Here is a 15,278-nt window from a genome sequence, read left to right on the forward strand (position 1 = left end):
TTCGGATGATAAATTATCCAAATCTTTGATCTTTGGCACGGCGATAAACCGACCCGGTGCTCGAGGGGGAGAAATAAGGAACGCTGGGGTCCGACTCCTCGTTGGAGTTTTTACCTCCAAGAACATCATCTAAGGATAGCCGTGGATGGACCCACAACGGACCCAAAAAGGTCAGGACAGTTTGAGGAGCACAGCCCGTTCTGATACCGGTGGCCGGTAGACTTGTCTTTGAGATCGTCTCAGCGGATTTATTACGTGGAGCGCGCGCCGTGGCTGGCCGGGGATCCGGTGGGAGCAGCCTGGATCTCCAGGAGACCGTAGCGGGGAGGTCTCTGATTTTAATGTCACGTTACGATCTCCTCGCGTTATCCTCACAGCCTGCGCGTCCGGGCGAGTTCAGTGCTTTCCCAGCCTGGTTTTATTGAAGCAGCCCGGGTGAATTTGGTGTCGTTAGGAGTCGTTGCTAAGTATGTTTCGTAAATAGCGCAGCGCCCCCTGGGGTGTAGATCTCTCCGCGTTGGATCTACGGAAGGATCGCAGCAGAGGCTGCCTTTGGAGGATCTTTATTCCCAGGTCAGTGAGTTAGAATATCGACGGGAAACGCGTCTGCAGCAAAGCCGGGGCCGCTGGGTATGGAGGCCACCTGCCCGTCACACGAGGGGACAGAGGACTCCGCTTACTGATTCCATGCATTAGACATCAGGCATGCGCGGCCGGATCCGACAGGCCGGCTCTCCGATACTCCCGATCCGATTATTCCTCACTCAGGTAGCTTTGTGTCCGTCTTTGTATCTGGTGGGGATTGTTGATCAGTCTTTAAATCCCCCCGTTACACATTGAGGCAGGGTCGGTGGATTTGCCCGGGCGCTAGGCAGCCAGCTCTCCGGCACGGGAAAGACACGGCGGTGTTTGGGGTGATTTTCCTTTAATATTTAGTACATTTTGGGTTTAATTAACCGGCCCTCGAGTTCTTGTTCAGTCTTTGTCCCAGGGCCGTGACGGGCGACCCCCCCCGGGTAACGGTGGGCAAAGTTTGGTCAAAGTATTAACAACGCACTTTAATAATTCCTCACCAAAGTGTTACTTTAAAGGGAAAGCGCCACGGGGGGGAGGGGCTCATCTAACGAGACATTCATCAGGAGGTCCCGGCCCCCGAGAATGTATTTTTTATTATGGGTAAATAAGCACAGATCTGCCAATTCTTTTATACCGTCGGGCAATCAGCACAAGACGCGATCCCCTCACCCGTCGCCTGCCGAGGGGGGGGTTCACCTAGACACAAGCAGACTCTTTTATAATCTTTTAGGTAAAATACAAAAATCACCAAAAATTAACTCTAAAATTAAGCCCCCCCGCACTCTTGGGTCCGTTTCAGATGGGACTCGCTGCATGCGATTGGCCGGTGGCTGCGCTCTCCGGCTCCACCTGCTGGATCTGCGGTGTGCGACACACCTGTCATTCATGCACTCGCGCTGCTGAAGTATCTCCACTCCTATTAACTTCCAACAAGGAACTCCTATAGAAACCCCCCGATCCTTACGAGGGGGCCGCGGCTGAGACCCCGTAACGGATCACAGGGTCCACGCGCCGCGTTCTTTGGCCTCTGATACGATGGCTCCGTCTGATTCTAACTCCATGTTGTTCCCCCCTCCCCCGCAGCGCTTGTGTCTCTCCATTTCTCATAAGATGAAGTAGAGGTTTGTCATCTAAACGAACAGACGGGGAAGTTCTCCCGAAAGGAACTACAACTCCCACAAAGCCGTGCCAGCCAAAACAAGAAGTCGCTCCTGGAGGTTTAAGGATATGAGTTGTAATAATTTTCAGAGGGTTAAATAAAAATAAATCCATGTTTTATTAAAACACTACCAGAAATGAAGGGTACAGTGCAGGGTATATGAGGTGCGCTCATGCGCAGCCCCCTCCATGCTGAATTTATTGTGGATAGGAGCCGTTTATGTTGAATAAAGATTACCGGGTGCTCTCCTCACGTCTCCGCGTGTCAATGTTTCACAAAACCAGTCTTACGCACAGCGTCTAGCGGCACAAACACGAAATGGGGAGAGGAGAACGGGTCCAGCAGCCGGGGAGGAACAAATACTCCCGCACTGGGTCCGCTTAGCCCGAGGCTCCCTCGTCAACACCAGCAATCAACGTTAAACGGGACGCCAATGGTCCCCGTTAGCATTTTCTTTTCCGGTAACTCCAGGGACGCCCCCCCCCCTCCACCAGGTTAAAGGTCACATTTGCTACAGACAGCCCTGAAATTTGTCATTAACCCTTTATATCCATCCCAAGACAGACAGCCAAACAGACTCCACGGCGAGATACCAGGACAGGGCTAACGCCGTCACCTACGGGCTTCATGCAAGCCTTTGTAACATGCGCGACCTCTCGCTGGCCCACGGCTACCATAAACATATATAGGGCATTTTGTCAGATTCTGGGGAGGAAAAGAAAAAAAAAACAAGCAAGAACTTTAAAGCGGACTGAGGGAAGTGCATTTAATTCAGATTTGTTCAGAAGAAATAAATACAGTAACAAAAACGGCGAAACGCCTGCAGGAAGGAGCCCGGCCGCTTGCCTCGAACCGGGACTCGCGGCATCTAACAGACGCACCAAGCATGGGATGGAGGGACTGCGGGCGCTGCGCTCCGCCAGACTGACCCTACTGTTTGATGTCAGTAAGACGATCTGCGGGTTACAGGGGGTAACAGGGACCCGACAAGAGCTTTCGTTTGTTTTGGGCGCTGCGGCTATGAATGAAAAGGGAAATGGCGGTTATACCCGCTAACCATCATGTGTTTCATCGCACAGTCCCGGTTAGGGTTATACACACTGGCGATCTAATTGTACAACGCTAAACTTTTGCCCTGGCTGATGCGGCTGCTATAATCACAGCCACTAATAACCCCTTTGTGTTACCATTAACCCTTTGGTGATGGCACCGCACCCACAGTCCTCCTTTTAAACCGGTACGGACGTGAAGAAATGTGACCGGGTCGGACAACGAGCTGCAAGCGTGGTTTAATGATGGTGCGGCCGGCCCCTGCCACGGCCCCCCGGAGCGCCCTCCACGGTGGAGCGCGGATTCTTGATGGTTTCGTCCACGGAAAGGATGAGGCAGGCTGCTTCCGAAGCCGCGGTTAGCGCATTGATCCTGACGATGGCCGGCTCCCAGACGCACGCCTCGAAATTATCAGCGATGTCCTCGTTGTTGACGTCCACCCCGTACCACATCCCGCCCTGAAAGCATTCCCAAGACACGGTCAATGCCACAAGCTCGCTAGCCGCCATGCCATGGGGGGGCGGATCTCCCAGGACATGCACGGGCACAGACAAGAGATTTCACTGGGTTCTAGATGAATTCCACCCCCAAGATATACAAGACAATGAATACCCCCGCGTGGCGTGAAGAGTTAACGGCGGGCACTCACCTGGGCATGCTTTGCTCTCAGTTTGTTGAGGATGTTGGTGGCATCGAAGCCGGCGTTGTCACACAGCTGCCGGGGGATGATTTCCAAGGCCTTGGCATAGGAGCCAATGAGGAGCTGCTGCTTGCCAGGAATGGTCCTGGAGTAGTCGCGCAGGTATTTGGACAGCTCCATCTCTATGGCGCCTCCTCCAGCAACGACAGAGTCATTCTAAATGGGAGGAAAGGAAGATTTGGCTTAACCCTTTGCGGTCCTATACACACACACACACGACAAAATATTTTACAGCTTGTGGTCCACTGTGGGATTTCCCAGTCACCGCTAGATGTCGCTATAAGGAATTAGCCATATTTTTATTATTTAGTGATGAAGATGATAATTAAAAAAAAATACAGACTAACATAATATATGTCGGTGCGCTAAGCTAGTCTCAGGCTCAAATAATACAAATGTATAATATGAGGCCTACCAAACCTCGTATTACACATTTGTATTATTTGAGCCTGTGACTAGCTTAGCACACCGACATTTTTTCTTTTCGCTGTTTGCACATATTTGAGGTTGTTGGCTCCTCATCAGTCTGGTTGCAGCTTGCTGTCCAGGGGTTAATAGGGAGGAGGTTTAATTGCACCTCCCCCAACACATTAATAAGGTTTTGGTAGCAGTATAAACTGCTTTGTGTTCCCATTATGTAGGAGGTGAGAGTCGGTTCTCACCCTATTGAGAGTGTGCCTTGACGTGGCGGGTGAGCTTAATTATGCTTTGGCCAATTCATATAACCAAAACCTCTCATTTATATTATGTTTATGTATTTGTTGCCAACTTTATTAGGGTGAGAAGCGCAGACAGCTCTTGTTTTTTGTTAACATAATATATGGTTTTAGTTATAGAATTTATTACTCATGTGTTTTTCCCAAAAGTTAAATTGGACCTGCTTGGCGCACTTAGTGAAAATGTATTGATTGGGCCACAAAAGGTTTGTTAAAGGGGCGACTACAATGTGGTCAAAACCATTAGTCGCCTATAAAGGGACGCAGTCACACCAGAGAGGGGGTTTTCCACTCGGATCAGCTGTCTGGCCGCACATCTCTAGACAGGGGAATACTTCTACCCCGAATATATATTTGCGGGTAAATAAATCTCCGGCTGAGACGGTTCATTCAATAAAGCGAGAGAACCGTGGCTTAAACGTCACAACACCGCAAAGAAACAGCTGGTACCGGCATGGGGTGAACCGGCCCTGCATGAAGCACGGATCGGAAAGCAGGAATCTCCCCACATTTACTTTCCTGATCATACGGGGGGGGCAGCTCAGTCCTCGTAATAACTGCAATTTGCCTGCAAACCCACCCTTTTGGGAATAAACCCTCATGATGAAGGGAATCTCACACTCGCCATCGGAATTACAGGTGAATCTGGAAACGTGACAGCGGATGATCTCTCAGCGTCTGCAGTCACCCCGACCGCGCATGCGAGACGAGTCCGGAATTACCTTGATGGCCCGCCGTACAATCATGATGGCGTCGTGCAGCGATCGCTCCGTCTCCTCCATGAACTGCTCCGCGCCTCCTCTCAGTAGGATCGTGCAGGTCTTTGCTTTTGGGCATCCGGTGAAGAAGTTATACCTGCAGAGAGCACAAGGAACAAACGCTCAGTCCCGCTCTCAGCTCCAGACCGCAAGCGCCTTCATCATGGAGATTAAGACACGCGGCTTCAATCCCGGGACAAAAAGAGAAAAACAAACATCTCGCTGGAGAAACCGCTGCCAGGACACCAAACGCCACCGAATGAACGGCTTTAGAAGGACGCCGAGCGCTTTCTCAAAGGGGGATCATTAGAAAGGCCTTGGCGTCCAGTAGAAAGCTTTTTATTCATGAAAGTATATTTGTACGTAACATACAAGGAAGCACATGCTAAATACCCTGCTCAGTGATTGGTGTGCCATAGCGGTTTTAACGTCCAATCACATGACAGTCGCTCACCTTTCACCTCCCACCTGAGCCTCCTCAAAGAGTGCGCACTGACCCAGCACGTCGTCTGTCAGGGCGTTCACACTGGTCTGGATAGACCCGCCGCAGGCCTGGTGAAGGAATGAATGAATGAGTGAGTGAGTGAATGAATGTACACCCTAGCCTCAGACAATAAAAGCCAACATCAATCAGCAGATCAGAAATCTATTTAAAATAAAGCACATGGCCCAATGCGTGCAAACAATCATTACAGGGGTGCGCTTGGGACTTAAATGTCTTATTTTCACTTCTGCTGGGAGGGGGAATTCGATTAGAAGCTCACGGTGAGCCACCGAAGCAGAGCAGCAAGGAAAGAGGATACGCGTTTCCAGAGAAATGCACATCCTCACGTAGGTTATTATTATGATCTTTAATTTATAAAGCGCCAACAATTTACACAGCGCTTAATACAAGACAAATATCCAACGGGGTCTGATAAGACGAGAATCGACAGACAGACAAACTGATACATTAGGTGGAGAGACTCGGCTCGCAAGCTTACAATCTTGAGGTTAGGCAGGAGTTCAGGTTCTAGGGAGTGTAATAAAAATACTATTTTTAACAGGTTTAAATCTGAACTCGGGGAGGGGGGGCTTCTCGCTGCACGCCAGCTGAAGCATTCAGTGAACATGGCAAAACCATGCGTCCACGTGGTCACACGTCACCTCTAAGGTCTAGGAAGCTAATACTTTTTGTTGGCCCAATAATAATAATAATAAAGCAGACCTTATGCACAGTGAACAAGTAAGTAGACAGAAGCCGGAAGTTTAATAAGAAATACCAACCATCATGGTCCTCTTGAGGTCCTCTTCCGGTACTCTGCCAGCGCAGAACATATCCCTGTCGGCAAAGTACTGGGTAGCCACATCTCCAATAGGCAGCTTCGAGAGAACAACTTTAGCTCCCGACTTGTGAATCCTGTCCAGTTTGTCATACAAGATGTTCCACTCGGCATCCACAATCGCTTGGTAGTCCTGAGACAAAATGAACGGGCAGCTTGTTAGAGCAAAGCGGTGCCAGCTCACACACGTAGAACGATGCACGTTATACATGTCACGCCGGGGTTAAATCCATGCCATAAAACTAATGGAGGAAGCAGGAGGAATCATTCTTTGAACCCCACACAGGTATAAGCCCGATACGGACACACCAGCGGAGGCTCAGAGGACCTTCTACTTCTATTGACAAGGTTCCCCAGGATTTTCATGCGCAGTCGCCATGAAAGGATGCAATCAGAGACCAGCAGCCTCCGCAGAGCCCCAAAAACCAGAAGAGGCTTCCACCCCGACGAACTGCGGGCCCCCGGTCCGGAAACGGCCCTTCACAGTAACTACTTTAGATGAAGGCACGAAAGCCAAGCCCTTACCTCCACGTTGTTAACACGGACCTCCGCGTTATCCTTCTCTGCTTTTAATTCCAACTCTACGTTCAAAAGAGCGATCTTTGGAGACTCGTACTTCTTGGGCTGCATTTCAAACCCAGCATAGGAGAAGGTCTTCTTAAAGGCAACTCCGGCCACCAGGTGGGAATCCTGCAAGAGGAAACGTTCCAATAATAAGAGCGGAAGAGCTGGCGGACGTATAGTCTCTAGACATATAGCTCATACTCAGGGGTTAAATCAAGCCTTCAGCCACAAAGCCCACCTCACCTCCAACGCCCCACCCTGGACCTTCTTGATCCCGATCATCTTGAGCTGCAGCAGATCATCCAGCATGACGACCGCATCCACCACCATTTTGGCAAAGAAGTCTTTCTGCATGGCGATGAGTTTGGAGCTCAGGGCTGTCGCCGCGCACTTCTCTAGGAGCCGCCGCTGCTCTCTGGAAAGACACGGGACGGCATGAGGCACCTCGGTCTCTTCCGAGAGAATTATTACACGCTTCCATCAAACACAAGACACAGAGCTTCTACGTAGTATTAACGCATCACGAAGATCATGGCTGGCTTAACACGGCAGATAAACAGCCAGCTAATTATTATTCATTCGTTAATTCCCATTTAAAACCTAAACAGGTCTGGCCAATCACAGCTGCATGGGTTAAATCGCATATAGCACGTATAGATAGCGAGTCACACACAGCCCCCCGGACTGTCAGCATGCGCCCCCGTAACCACACAATGAAGCCGGGGATCAGTAACTCGGATACTCACTCTTTGTCCTCCTTCTTCACCGTGACTGCAATTTCTTTGATTTTACTGACTGCCTGTTTGTGGAGATACACCAGTGTTAAAGCAGCAATAAATACGCAATAGCCGGTGAATAAAAATCCACCATCAGCAAAACACATCAGGGAAGGTAACATTATGCGTAATTATAGGCAGGACAGCTTCAATATCATACATAAATATATATTATATTATCAACCCTTTGCAGTCCAGTCAATTTTCACCAAGCAACAATTTAATTTTCGGAAAAAAAAAAAAAAAATAACTTTTTTTATACAGAACAGTTATTTTGTCTTATAACTACGAAGCAATTAATAAATACTATTCTAAACCACATATTATGTTAGTCTATATTGTTTCAGTGCATGAAACTTTTTTCTTTATCTTCATCACCAACATCACATTCACTAATAATAAATAATAATAATAATAATAATAATATGGCTAATTCTTCCTTATAATAGCGACATCTAGCGGTCACTAGGAAATCCCACAATGAACCACAAGCGGAAAAATATTTTGTCGGATGTATTTTGGCTCAGGACCGCAAGGGGTTAAACTTGCTAAACTGCTGATTTTGTAAAGGCAGGCATATCGAACCCCCGCACGTCTCATACAATAAACAGACTGCCCGCTCCGGTACTGACCAGCTGGGTCGCGGTGCGGAAAGCGCGGATGATGATCTGAGGATGAAGCCCCTCTTCCACGTAAGACCTGATCTGCTTCATGAACTCGGCCGCCAGCAGAGTCACCGAGGTGGTGCCGTCCCCAACCTGCAAGCAACAAACCAAATCTAACACAAGGAACGCCGGCCCTCGGACAACAACCAAGAGGATACATCGTGTCTCGTTACGCGCGTCATAACGACGCGGCAAACACGGAGCCGCAGCAAACACGCACCTCGGCATCCTGGGATTTGGCGATGTCCACCAGAGTCTTGGCCGCGGGATGCACCACGTCGAGGAGCTTCAATATGGTGGCGCCATCGTTGGAGATCGTGGCTTTACCTGCGAGAATACAGGAGGTCAGCAATCTGAGTGACGGGATCGCGACGCACGCGCCATGTTTCTTTCCACACATTCGAAATGTACAAGTGATGCATTTTTCCTCCCCGGTACAGACCAGTGCGCGCGGTTATAAAGAAGAGGTGATAAGAGTGCAGAAAGGTCACAAACGCAGGTCTCCCTGCACAGCGTTACACCCCCCGCTTACCTCTATCATCAACAATGAGCTTGTCCATCCCGCGAGGGCCGAGGGTGGTGCGCACGGCTTCAGCGATCACCTGGCAGGCGCTGATGTTGCTCATGAGCTGCGGCACCCCCTGCGAGGAGTCCGTTCCCTCCTTCAGCAGGATGACCGGTGTGGGCTGAAAAAAAACAATTCCCCAGATTTACCGTTAATCCAACGAAACGCAGAACGCCAAAATCACAGCACGCGGGGGCCGCGCTCGCCCCAGCATCCACACGAGACACGCTGGCTCAGAGACAGATATACAGCCATGGAGGAGACATCCGGAGACAGAGATCAAGTGTAGCCCTCTCAGCCTCGCTGTATGGCGCGAGTAATAATCTGTCTCCATAACACCCCTTTCAGAGGATAAACAGCCCCGAATGAGACATCCATGCGCAGCCAAGGGCTGGATACCCGCGTGCTGCAGGAAGGCGTCAGAGCCTTCATACACAGACTGGATTGATAGGGGGGAGCGGGAGGATCGGCTGTTGGTCCCCCACCTCCGCAACCAGCTTTCGGAGACTTCTCCTGTTTCTCGGCCCATTTCTCTCCTCCCGTCCCGTTTCTCCCCGCCACCTCTTCTCCCGGCCCGTTTCTTTCCCCCCTTTCTTTACGTATTGGGTTCATCTCGCAGCGGGCCGGCTGGGCTCCTTTAGCGTTGAGATGTTAGCTGATCATTCTTCTTTATGTTTTCTGGGCTACGTTTATAAACCAACGCACTCTGAATTTAAATATTCTGTATGATTTTTATTCCCGTTGGCCCCATTTTTGGCCGGCGGGGTATTGCACCTTGTTTGCTGCGGGGTGGATCGGACCTCCAAGAACGTTTAAAGAGAAGAAGAAACATACAGAAGAACTAAACAAAAGACTTAAATAACGTGCAACCCGGGAGTCTGCAGCGACAGAACGCTACCCCGGGCCTATAGATCTATCCTAAAGCAATCCTGTTCCGGAACGATCCGGCGCTGGGTTTACACAAAGCCATAGAAGCTGGGAGGTCTGTCTTCTTACCCCATATCCAGACAAACTGATTCGGAAGGAGAAGAGGACCCTGCCCATAAGAGCTTGCAATCTATTGTAAGTTAACCCATTTTGGCTGCGTAGAAACATCCGCTCATTAGTGGCGTTTTATTGGCTGAGCCATCTCGGAAGCTGAGGGTGTCCACAGATCACGTGACTTCATATTTAAGGGACTCACCCGTGGTAGGAGTATTTGTAAAGGTACCGCACATAAATGTCTGATACGTCACGAGACATAAAACCTGCCAGAGAAACATAATAACCGCAGAACAATAGCTGTATGATGACGCAGACGTTAACTTATGGAGTGCAATTCATAGAGAACCATTCTGGTGCAGTCGCCATAGCAACCAACAGACTGTTTCTGCCGCTTTTTCCACTTTTTCCCTCATTACCCCAGAGCTGCGCTGTGTTCACACTTTTATAGCGCGATACACAGCCAAGGGCCTGCATCACACCCAATACGGACACACAGAGGCCCCACGTTACCCCCGCCAGGAGCGCCGAGTCAACCAGGACCAGCCCGTGGGGCGAAGAACGGGAGACGGGAACAACCCGGGACCCCAAAGCAGTCCATAGTGGCTCAGACCCCGGAGAGAGATCCAGGCCATGCCGAGGCTTTGTGTGGCCCAAGCGGTTTACACGTGAGGACTGTATCGCGCTGAGGGCGACCCGCTGCTGGGACACGCTCCCGATAAGCAGCTCACGAAGAGAGGGAGACGCGGGGAAGCCGGCGGAGCGGAACCCGGAGAGCTGCGGACATTTATCGGGGAGGATGGCGGCGGATTTCTCACTCACCATCATCTTGGCGGATTCCTGTCAGTTCTCCTCAATGAAGCCGGCTGTCACCGCTCCCACAATACACTGCGCCAAAGCTTCCGGAACTTTCCGCCGCCAGCCGTTAACTGTCATTGGGCGGTACCATGTGGGCGTGTCCATGTGATGGTTACCATGACGGCCGAACATTATAGCCGCGCCTCGTTTCCAGCATCAGAAACGTTGATTGGACAGTGTGAGTCGCTGCTTTGTTGCTATTGGTCGGCTGTGTGCCGCGGCCGGGCGCTTTGTTGGTGTATACTGACAGTCTTTACCTTATAAGAGCTCCTCGTGTCCCGGGCGGCCCGAGCGCTAAATCTGAGCAGGCGGTGTCCAGCGTGTGCTACACACACTGGCCAAGTGTCCCTGTTTAGTGTGTCCAGTCCCTCTTAAGTTCTCAAGTTGCAGACCCCCGACCTCTTCTGATGCCCCTCTTTTCTAGAAGCTCAAAATGTAGCTGGGTATGAGGGGGTCACAGCTAGGGCGTAACTAGAAACCACAGGGCCCCGGTGCAAACAGTGACCAGGGGCCCCTCAACTTCACCAAGCAACATGTGCCATCCTTACCCCCAAACGGCTTGTCTGTGCCATTCTTACCCCCAACATACGCTCCTGCACAGGTAAACACACTAATTTACACATGCTAAGGAACACGTCCTCGTCATGTATTTAGGAAGACGTTATCTATGTGTGTTTTGTGTCACATACATGGCGTCTCATCTGAAACAGGTTTCACTTGCGCTAAAGAATGTGCAGATAGAACGTTTCCAATACTTTGCAGCCACCTTTTGTTCTGAGCCACATACCGTATTTGCCCGAATATAGGCCTACCCCCCCCACACTTTAGGTCTTTAAAGTGGGGGTGCAGCCTATATTCGGGGTTTAGCGCAGGGATGTGCGGTTAGTGTCGCCCCCGACGCCCGGGACATGCATTCACTTATCCCTGCTGTGGGTAAGCAGCGCTGCAGGGGACCTGGATCCTCCTCTCCGGCAGCCGTGGACGTCTGTGCGATATGCGCAGAACACCTCCGCTGCCGGCACTTCCGCCGGGGCCTCTATGGTGGAGCACGGGCATTACATAACCTTCCGGTGCTCCAGCATAGAAGCCCCGGCAGGGCACATCGCACAGACGTCCCCTGGCCGGCCCCGCTAGACAACAGGGAGTCAGGGGGTGCATTGTCAGGGGAAGGGGTGACACTTCTAGGAAGCAGGGGGGCAGAGTGGCACTTCTAGGGTGCATAAAGCATATCTGGGGGGGCAGAGGGGCATATCAGGGGTTATAAAGCATATATGGGGGGCAGAGGGGTATATCTATAAGTAAGGTGCATTATGAATTAAAGGGGGGGGCTTAAAATGGCTTTTGGTTTTCTGCTTACATTACAATACAATACAATACATTTATTCCTGTTCATTACATATTAAACTGCTTTCCTATTCCACTAATGTGTATTTTTTCTTCATCGGGGTGCGACACGGGGCCCGAGCATTTAATATAACGCGAGAAGGGCGCGTGGGGAGTGGCGCAGCGCAGGGGGAGTGACGCAGTGCGCAGGGGTGGCGCAGCACGGGGGTAGCGATGCAGCATGCGGGGAGTGGCACAGGGCAGGATGGCATCGCCCACATGTTACCGGATGTCTGTATGTAATAATAACGCTAATTAACGTACGGCGGCCGCGCTCAGCAAGTAACAATTCATTTTATACACCCTGTCAGCTGCTGAGAACTACAACTCCTATCATGCTCAGTTAACTTTTTGTGCCTGCTGAGCATCTACATCTAGCTGTTATGGACTACAGCTCCCATCATGCTCAGCTGGGTTTGCCCATAAACAATCTGCTTGGCCTGCTGTAGCTGGAGTGCCGGACTTTCCCCATCCTGATATAATCCCGTCCGGATTACGTCTGGTATTATTGGCCGGATGCCTGAACGTGATGGGAATTGTAGTCCACAGAAGATGGGTTATCACGCGCTGCCTGTCCCATATGTTAGGCGGGTTATGCCCGTCTATTAGGTACATTGTGGTATGCAAAAGCAATTGACGTCTCATTTATCCAATTAGGTGCCCGCGCGGCTTGTCGTCCCGCCAATAGGAGCATGCAGTGGGCGTGCCGCTTGGATCAACCGCTTCCTGTTGTATAGCTGCTGGTGCTGATGCGGAGACATGGTGGGCGGTGCGTGGAGCTGCTGCCTGCTGTTTCTGCTCCTGTTACCCTCCTCCCTGCTAGTTCTGGGTAGGTATTCTGCCACCCCGGCGTCGGTACGGGGTGAAAACACCCAGCAGGGGCGGCATGGGGCCGGGGCAGCTCCGGGTGCTGGGGTACTTAGCACGTGTGCAGCTTCCTGTACACAACCTTGTCCAGGAAGCTGACAATCTAATCTCCAGGCGGGGCTTTACGTAAAATAGCAGACATTAAGGGTTAATACACGGTAACGGAGGAGTTAATTTTTTTGTATTTTAAGAGGTGAATTTTTTTGTCGTTTTATGGGTTTTCTGAATTTGCTAATTATGATTCTGCTGGTTTAATGGATGAGGTGCTGGCTGAGAGTGATGTGCTTTACTTCCACGCGTGACAGTCCCAGAAGCAGCTTCATAGCCGGGTTGCAGGACTGCAAGGCTCATGATCCTCAGCCAGCGTTTAGTCTGTATTTTAACAGCTGGAGATCTGCCACCCCCTGGTGTGGGGGAGCATCTGTGACTAAAGATGCCCGCAGATTGGCCCCATCCGGCCCCCGTCTAGTCGCCCCGTTACTACTACTGTAAAGACCTTAATCAGTCGTCGGTCTCGTCTTAGATTCAGGAACCGTATGTCTCCCACTCTGCTGGGTGGCTGTTCCAAGTATCTACTACCCTTAGTAAAACGTATGTAACGCCACCTGGCTGCTCTCCATAACTTTATAATGACTGTATAACCCCCCCCCCGTCACTGAGGATACTCTGCCGCTGCAGCTTCTGACTCCGCTCTCTCTGTCCGCAGGCCTGCGCTTCCAGGAATACCTGTACTTCCAGGTGCTGAGTCCTGGGGACATCCGCTACATCTTCACCACCACCCCGGCCAAGGATTTTGGGGGAGCTTTTGTAAGTTCGTATTGGGGGACTGCTACTCCCATGACGCACGGCCAGGACACGTTACAGGGACAGGCGTCCTAATTATCTTATAGGTTTCCTTCGTTGTGTTCAGGCGCGGCGGGGTTAAACGGGGGGAGGGGCAGATAGCTGGGAACCATGGAGGACTGTGCTGACTGACGTGGCCCTCTGTAAGGTTAAGGGGCCGGTTGGGAGGGAGCCTGATAGCCCGGTCGCCTCGATGCCCAGTTGACACGGACGCGCGTGATTGGCTGTCAGCAGCGCGGTGACCTGCTACTATTTGTGTGTCCTCCACCAATCAGAAGCAGCGGTATGACCAGATCCACCTGGTGCCCGCCGACCCGCTGGAAGCCTGCGGAGAGCTGAGCAACGGCGCCTTCATCCAGGGGCAGATCGCGCTGGTGGAGAGGGGGTAAGAGCAAACCATTAATGCGGGGGGTGGAGGTTGCGCAGCTCAGGGGCCACGGGCCCCCCCGGCAGATACGGCTTTGTTGAGTGATATTGCCTGGGATGCATCGTTTAAAGCTGCTGTCCCACTGCATTCATAGATCTCCGGCTTTAGTGTAATCCTCAGGGTCTCCCGCCCGGCTTCCTGATGCTCACCCCCTATATATCGCTATAGGCGAGTCCGTGGGGGGAAGCTGCAGCTCTCTCTCTCTCTCTGTCTCCTGCGTGTCTTTAGCGGCTGCTCCTTCCTCTCCAAGACCAAAGTGATCCAGGAGCACGGCGGCCGGGCGGTCATCATCACCGACAACGCTGCCGACAACGACAGCTTCTACGTGGAAATGATCCAGGACAGCAGCGGGAGGACGGCCGACATCCCAGCCTTGTTCCTCCTCGGGAGAGACGGGTACGTATCCGGGCGGAAGGACGGCCCTGTAACGTTAACCCTTTACACGTGGCGTCCGGCAGACTCCGCCCATTTGCTCCTTTGTTTCAGGTACATGATCCAGCGCTCCCTGGAGCAGCACGGGCTCCCCTGGGCGGTGATCTCCATCCCCGTGAACGTCAGCAGCATTCCCGCCTTCGATCTCCGCCAGCCGCCCTGGACCTTCTGGTAGAAGCTGTCGGCGGGGGAGACACCGGCAGTGCTTTCTTTGAAATGCCCCCCATAGACGGTTAATCTCCCGCATCTCACGCGTTTTGCCGATTCCTCTCGTCTTCCTCAACGATTCCGCGCTCTACGGTTTTATAAAATGTTACAAAACGTAAACCGGTTTTTAACCCGTTTTCTAGGAGCCATATTTTGGGTGAAAATGTATTAAATATCATCGTTTGGAGCTGCAGGATTCCACTGGAAATCAAAATATTGTTCGTTTTTTTTGTGTTTTTTTACCCCAGTTGTAGTTTTTTGCCCCATAATATAATATTTTCAGGCAGCTGCATATCAGCCGTTTGTATGATCCCCGATCTGCTAAACACCCCGACTCCTTATCATACTGCCTGTGGGGAACGATAGAATGACTCGGTCATAATCACCCAGCTGGACTCTGGCTAATGCAAGTCTATGGAGGAACGGACT

The 15,278-nt window shown here is 51.3% G+C and overlaps 2 protein-coding genes across 2 annotated transcripts; one reads left to right on the forward strand and one right to left on the reverse strand.

Annotated features, from left to right (window-relative positions):
• Positions 1–2,487: 2,487 nt before the first annotated feature.
• CCT7 (chaperonin containing TCP1 subunit 7) lies at positions 2,488–10,780 on the reverse strand. The gene is made up of 12 exons (XM_053458078.1): positions 10,655–10,780; positions 8,819–8,972; positions 8,507–8,613; positions 8,254–8,379; positions 7,592–7,644; positions 7,089–7,260; positions 6,807–6,971; positions 6,226–6,414; positions 5,414–5,511; positions 4,924–5,056; positions 3,435–3,641; positions 2,488–3,243 (listed from the first exon to the last, which is right to left on the reverse strand). Exons 1-12 carry the CDS (start codon positions 10,658–10,660, stop codon positions 3,025–3,027), a joined length of 1,629 nt encoding a protein of 542 aa, XP_053314053.1. The 5' UTR covers positions 10,661–10,780; the 3' UTR covers positions 2,488–3,024.
• A 1,976-nt stretch (positions 10,781–12,756) lies between these two features.
• Positions 12,757–15,042, forward strand: PRADC1 (protease associated domain containing 1). Its single transcript, XM_053458080.1, has 5 exons — positions 12,757–12,902; positions 13,647–13,747; positions 14,059–14,168; positions 14,439–14,606; positions 14,697–15,042. The coding sequence occupies exons 1-5, from the start codon at positions 12,833–12,835 to the stop codon at positions 14,815–14,817; spliced, it is 570 nt and encodes a 189-aa protein (XP_053314055.1). The 5' UTR covers positions 12,757–12,832; the 3' UTR covers positions 14,818–15,042.
• Positions 15,043–15,278: the final 236 nt, after the last annotated feature.

This window comes from Spea bombifrons, chromosome 1 (assembly GCF_027358695.1).
Source record: "Spea bombifrons isolate aSpeBom1 chromosome 1, aSpeBom1.2.pri, whole genome shotgun sequence".
In the NCBI taxonomy this organism is placed as follows: domain Eukaryota; kingdom Metazoa; phylum Chordata; class Amphibia; order Anura; family Pelobatidae; genus Spea; species Spea bombifrons.